General features: G+C 37.5%; 1 protein-coding gene across 1 annotated transcript in view; it reads right to left on the minus strand.

Annotated features, from left to right (window-relative positions):
* Positions 1–590: 590 nt before the first annotated feature.
* LOC103146001 (uncharacterized) overlaps positions 591–6,785 on the minus strand; it is a 7,421-nt gene continuing 1,226 nt past the window's right edge. The window contains exons 2-11 of the mRNA XM_016677175.1: positions 6,359–6,391; positions 4,450–4,503; positions 3,468–3,665; positions 2,789–3,055; positions 2,098–2,340; positions 1,823–1,957; positions 1,662–1,677; positions 1,504–1,586; positions 1,229–1,273; positions 591–655 (exon numbers count right to left, since the gene is read on the minus strand). Of these exons, the coding sequence (XP_016532661.1) occupies positions 591–655; positions 1,229–1,273; positions 1,504–1,586; positions 1,662–1,677; positions 1,823–1,957; positions 2,098–2,340; positions 2,789–3,055; positions 3,468–3,665; positions 4,450–4,503; positions 6,359–6,391 (1,139 nt within the window). The remainder of the gene's footprint in view (positions 656–1,228; positions 1,274–1,503; positions 1,587–1,661; positions 1,678–1,822; positions 1,958–2,097; positions 2,341–2,788; positions 3,056–3,467; positions 3,666–4,449; positions 4,504–6,358; positions 6,392–6,785) is intronic.

Below are 6,785 nucleotides of genomic sequence, written 5' to 3' on the forward strand. Positions count from 1 at the left end.
GGAGTGCAGAAAATCTGTTTTTCAGTGGGATTCCCACGGAATCGGAATATTTTGAGGCTTGGGCTGGTCGCTTTGTCCTTGGGAGCGGGGTTGGTGGGGCCGTTTTTGTTCCAGCTGCTTGTTTGCAGTTCTTTGGCGGAGCAGGTGTTGAAGTTGAAGGTGGGTTTCGGCTCAGAGTTGGCCACGCTGTTTCGTCCAGGTGAGGTGTTCTCCCTGTTAGTCGTCTCATGGGATCTGCAGTGTGAGACTTTTGTTTTGGTTTGGCACCCTGAGCGATCCAGGGCGAGCTGGTTGGTGCAGGGTGTACGACCTCACCGCTGATTTGAGGAAGAGTTGTTTCATTTCCACAGGTAGCGTTGATCTCAAAGTTCACCTCCAGCCGTTGAATCTTCGTTTCTAAAAACTGAAGTCGTTGTAGAATACTGTTAATGTCCTTGGGGTCGGACGGGGGCATTTTGCCCTAGCTCAACTTGGAGATGAAGAAAAGTAAGGTAAAATAAAAGTGAAAAAATATTTCCCAGTCCTTAAGTCTGAAGTAATCCAGTTATTATGTAAAAATTGTAATTAACTGGAGCCGCAGCTGAAATCACCTACCTTTGTTTTCTGTTGTTCAAATTTGTGTAAATGTGATCGTCCTCTGGGTTAACAGGCCTCCCTGTCAATCATCAGAAATAACAAACAAGAATATTTAAGTTAAAGAAGGGATAAAATTAATAAAATAAAATGTACAGATCGATATAATCTGTATAACAAATGTTTTCCTTAAGAGAACAGGAGGAAGCAAAAACAACAAAGTTCCCAAAGCAGATTAATTCTGCAGGAAAAAAAAATGTGTCTGAGTCGAAGCGAGCAAAGCATCAACTATTATGTTTAGTACAGTAGGACCAACACTGAAAAACATTCTTAAACTAGAGTGTTGGTTACATTTTACTGGTTGGTCAAATGTAACCAGCCTATAACCAGCTCTGGTACAGATACTGGCAAAAGGTCTAAAATAACAACAAGACATGGAGAAGGAAACCTAAACCCAGGTATAGCTGGATGAATATTATTTTATTATTATCTTCCATATCTAAAGTCTAAATATATGAATTTCTTTGTGTTTAATGTGCTTTTCAACGTAGTGAAGCTCGTTAGCTGAGTACTTGGATTCATTTATTTGTGTGTTTAATTTCAAACCATTTCAACCCAGACAGCTGTTGAAACGGCTTCAAGAAATAAATCTTACTATTGTTAGAGGCTGGCTGGATTGTTTCATACTCAGAAGTATCACCTGCAAAATAATAAAACGGTCAAGGTTAAAATTATAGCATGAATTTAAGACGATTAATATTCAGTCTGTAACCAGTATAACCTAACAGAAGCTTCATGTAACCCTACAAGTTTATGATACAGTTGTAATTTGAAAATTTAGTATTTTCCTATAGTTCAGGTTAAAAAGTTTGAAAAATCCTCAGTGCGTAGCAGGAGAATACACTTTGTAAAAACAACAGAGTTACTAACCATAAAGCAGAGAGCTGTAAACTTGACTCTCTGCCTGGTTGAGTCCTTGATTTGTGGAGGAGCTCTGACTGCTGACCTCTGACCTAAATTATGGAAAAATTTAACTAAATTAAATTCACTGAAGGATTGTTGAGAAAAGTAAATATCAGTTTACTGACCTGATGCAGCATGAATCTGTGGATGAGGGGAACAAAGTAAACTTGTTGCATTATAGTGAATTTATCCTCAGTTTTGTTAAAACAGCCAAATAAATTAAAATCACTTGATTTTTATGTATCACTTCACATCCCACAACAGTATGAGAAGAAAAAAGTCTCACATTTGGACCGACTGCATCGCCACCATGACAGCAGGAGAATGATGAGAATAAAGAGAATAAAGAGAACGACTCCAGCAATTTGTCCAATGATCAACATCACACGAAATGAAGAGCTGACAGGACTGGATACAGTTACTGCAAATAAGAAACATGAAAAAGGAATGGAAATGGAAAAACATCTGCATCACACCCTCAAAAAGATCCAAAATTTTCTCCCCAAACAACTAAATGGATTCACCAAAGAAGACACATGAAGTCTTTAAAATCCTCCTCACCTCTAACAGACATCCAGCTCCTTGGTGAATCTTTTCCTGAATGTTGACATTTGTAGAAACCTTCATCTGACTTTGACACTGCAGAGATCTTCAGCTCCCCTCTGCTGTCATGGAGGAGTTTATCATTATGATAGAAAAACACATTGGAGAGACGTTGTTGTTTTTTATCTCTGCAGCTCAGAGTCACTGGATCTCCCTCAGTCACAGGATGAACAGGACTCAGCAGGATTATATTATTAATGTCTGTAAAACAGATAAAATTACATTTCAGGCATTAGTTTCAAAGTTGGAGCTGTATGTCATTGAAGAAAAGATTTTACATTTGCATAAATTAGAACATATTTTATTTCAGACAAATTATCTGTAGTGGATGTTTAAAAAAGTGACTTATAAATAATCACTTACCCACAAATGATCTTGTGCATTTAAAACAACTGAATTTGACCGTCATGAAGTAAAACACAGAACCTCCAGTTTTATAAAGAATCCATATGTTGCAATCATCAAAATCATCATTTGATTTTATGTTATGATTTTTACTTTTCTAAGAGTTAAATTGTATTTTTGTTGGAGTGAAAAATGAGTAATTCATAAATATTGTGTTTTACAATGATGAAGATATAAGAAACATTCTGCATGTATAAATATGAAATAAGAATCTGAAAGAAAAAGTTTATATATCACAACCCACCAGGTACAGTGATGTTCACTGCATTGCTGATCTCTCCTGATCCAGACTCACACCAGTAAACTCCACTATGAAGCAGGAAGCTGTCAGTTATACATGTAGATCCAATCATTCTCCCCCATCTGTAGCACTCTAACACTGAATCTATTTCTGTAAACCTCTTCACTCTCCACTCAGCAGAGTTTCCCTCACAGCTCAGAGTCACAGATTCAGATCTGAAGTGTTGAACTCTGTCAGGATTCACTGAGAGAGAAGCTGCTGGACGAGGATCTGGAAAATAAATATAGAAACATCCAAATCATCTATGGCTTTATTTATTGTCTTTAGTTTCAAATATACATTTTATCAAAGCAATAAATTAATCAAACAAAATGACTTCAACAAAAACTTTGTCTCAAAAGACAAACTGAAGTTCATTAGTGATTTTGGTCGGAGGCGGGGGGTTGTTGTCAAATACACCAAAACTTTTACTTTTCACTTCATCATTTTATGTTTTTTATTGTGCTTTGGATAAATTCAACAATATTTGAAAACCAAGATAAAACTTTAACATTTCTTTTTTACATTGATAATGAATCCAACAACTTTAAATTACTGTTAAGGATAAAGTTCATGGATCAGTAGAAATAATGTAAAAACATCATTTTTTACTCACTGAGTGGAGACACACAGATAAACTGACCTGCTGACCAGACAAAAGTTGGATTTCTGTTTTTTGGTTTTCCTCTTCCTGCTTGACACACATAACCTGCTGTGTTATTGAGTCCATGAACAATGTAGACGTTCTCATCAGTCCCATTGGAGCTGCCAGGCAGCAGCTCATAGTTGTAGAAGATGTTTAATGGTTTAGGAACAGCTTTATACCAGAAGAACCTGGTTCCTGCAGGTGGATGTTGAACCTCACAGCTCAGAGTCACTGAGGCTCCAGGACTCAGCCATGATGGAGACACAGAGAGTTTATCTGTTGGAGAGAGTTTTTCTATGTCAATAAAAGGCTTCAGTTTAAAGAAAAATATCTCTTATCTAATAACTCAGTGTAATTAGAGAACTCAGATTATTTCCAGAGTTCAAACTTTGAAATATTTCATTTTCTCAAACCCTCAGAAATGACTCAATGAGAAAATGTGTTTTAATTTATGTTAGCTATTCTTGTATAATTGTCAAATATACATTTAACTAAAAGTTTGTACCTTTAAAATTAAGAAAGCTCTGGGAGGAAACAGACATTTGTGCTCAACCTATAACATATATTTTAATTAAAACATCAGTCGTTTCGTATCTGTAAGGAAGAAGTGGGTTGGTAATCCAAAGAATCAGACCAACTAGTTAATCAGGACTGTCTAAAGAACAAACATTCATGACCCTTTAACTAATGTGTCACTTATTTGGACCAAACGTATTAAAAACATGGGCAATAAGGTTTTTATATGAAAGATTTATGACCAACTTACACACAGTTAATATGACAGCATCGCTCCAGGCTGTTGAGTCACTCCTACTTGTTCCTCTGCAGCTGTATTCTCCACTATGAGACTCATTAGCTGAATGTATGTTAATGTATTCATTGGATGTTTGAGGTTTATTTAACCTGGTTGGTCTCCATTCATACGTCCACTTTGTTCCTTCTCCTCCTGTGATCTTACACTGGAGATAAAATCTCTCACCTTTGTATATCAGAGGCCAGTTTGGGTACAGCACCACAGTGACTTGAATGGGACCTGCTCACATAAACAACATAAATGTATTAGTTTAAAAGAAACATTAAGTCAACAAAAATATATATATTTTGATATATCTTTTGATTTAAAAAAATATCATCAGTCATCAAGTTCATCAAGTTGAATGACTAAAATAGAGCTCTCTGTCCATTTCCACTTAGATCCTCCACCAACCAAAGCAACTAACCTCTATGGACCTTACCACAGCGTCCGCGTTTCATTGGCTAATGCCCATTTGACGTCACTGCGCAGCTACCATGTGCTTGACCGTCTCACAAACAAAAGCTAGAGTAGTATAAACATGCTAATGTAAATTGTGGACTAGCAGACCACAATCTACACAATCAAAGTTTTTGCGACAGAACTCAAATAAGAATGGTTCTCCACTGTCAGTGGGGTATCTGTACAGGCGATGTCAGGTATCCTGATCGTATTTGTGGAAATAAAATTCACAGATTTCCCAAATCTGATACGGAATGCCTTGCTTGGATCAAAGCTTGTGCACGACCGCATTTGCAGCTCAACTGTCGTAAGATCAATAAAAACAAAGGAGTGTGTGCTGGTGTAAGTATTATTACTTTGCTTTCTTTGTGTTTAGTGAATGGGGATATTTTGAGTGGCCCTGCAACAGACTGGCGACCTGTCCAGGGTGACCCCGCCTCTCACCCGGAACGTTAGCTAGAGATAGGCACCAGCATCTCCCGATCCCTTTTGAATTTTGAAGCTTGAAATATTGTAAGATATTAAGGAGGTGTGAACAATGACCCCCAAGTCTGAAAAAAAGTCAATAATAAACACATTCATTATGAAAACCTTTTAGCTAAGTACAGCATAATGGCAGTACCGATACAACTTCTACACCTTGAAGCCTGTCTGTTACACAGTCTTACGTTAGCTGAACAGATCAATATGCAATGTGTACCGTATCTGACATATATTAAAGATTTTATTTTACCTGAAAAGGCTTTTTACGAAACTGTAATTGTGTTAGCCGCGCTAGCACCGAGTACCGTGTATCAGGCCTAGGCACACTCAAACATTTGCCAACAACAGAAATCACTGATTTCAAAAGTAACCCTCAAAACCATGAATGCCCGACTTACCCAGCCTTGCAAGAACAATAGGCATCAGTGATCTTGTCCACAGCTATATTTATGCTGAGGGTGTGAGGATCTGCTGTTTTCCTCATCGACCGCTAGCATTTAGCTGCGACGCGCACAATGTTGGAGGCATCGCGTGGCCCAAACACCTTGATGTCATCCAAAAAGATGACATTAACTTGTTGGTTCCCCCTGTCCATTGTCGTGGCTGATATTTTTTGAAAATCCGGCAGAAATGCTACACTAATCGACTCAGAAATACCTTGTAGAGAATCAGTTGAAACGAAAGACGCCATGTTTACACATAGAAACTAAGCTCCGCGAGGCTTTGTTTATGAGACTTGCTGCCACGTGGGATTTTAGGGGACGTTTCTGGGCGGAGCTTGGTAAGGTCCTTTTAGTTGAGTTTTGCTTGGCATCACATTTGTGACATAATGCATTAAATAAATAAATATCCCTGAGCATATTATGTTAAAAACTGTACATTATGACTGTATGACAGATTAAAAAGCCAAAAGATAACAAAATATATTGCTGCTACCGATTTACTGGACCAGTGTATGAAGGTTTTGTGGTGACACTCATAATGCCCCCTTAATCTTTTTGGGTTATTAGGTAAAGTTGTTATAAAGATAATTAAAGTTTTTCTACACTTTCTTGTTTCTGTTGTGAACAAATGACTTAATACAATTTGCACCAACAGTTAAAGAGAAGTTACAATCACATTTATTTTACATTCAAGAAATGTGTCTCACCTTGGGCGTATCCACTGATGACTGAGCTGAACACTGTACAAAAAAAGAAACATTTACGAAAAAGTCAGAACAAAGGATGTTATCAAAGACAAACTGGTATTTTAAGGCATTTCAAAAATCTTTTTTTTGTTGTTTTGTTTTTTCAATTATACATGTTATGTGTATTAACTCTTATTTACAAAAATTTTGTTTATTAGGCATCCATTATAAGGCGGGGTACACTCCGGGCAAGTTGCCAGTCCATCGCAGGGACAATAGTAAATGGCTTTGTACTTGTTTTATCAAGTTCAGAGGACCCAAAGCGCTTCACCCATTCACAGTAGGAACTCACACATGCACAGGGAGAACATGAAAACTCCACGCAGAAAGACCCTGAGCCAGCTTGTAAAGCAACTCTGCTACTAACTGCGCCACTGTACAGCCCCGT

The sequence above is a fragment of the Poecilia formosa genome, unplaced genomic scaffold (genome assembly GCF_000485575.1).
Source record: "Poecilia formosa unplaced genomic scaffold, Poecilia_formosa-5.1.2 Scaffold149, whole genome shotgun sequence".
Taxonomy (NCBI): Eukaryota; Metazoa; Chordata; class Actinopteri; order Cyprinodontiformes; family Poeciliidae; genus Poecilia; species Poecilia formosa.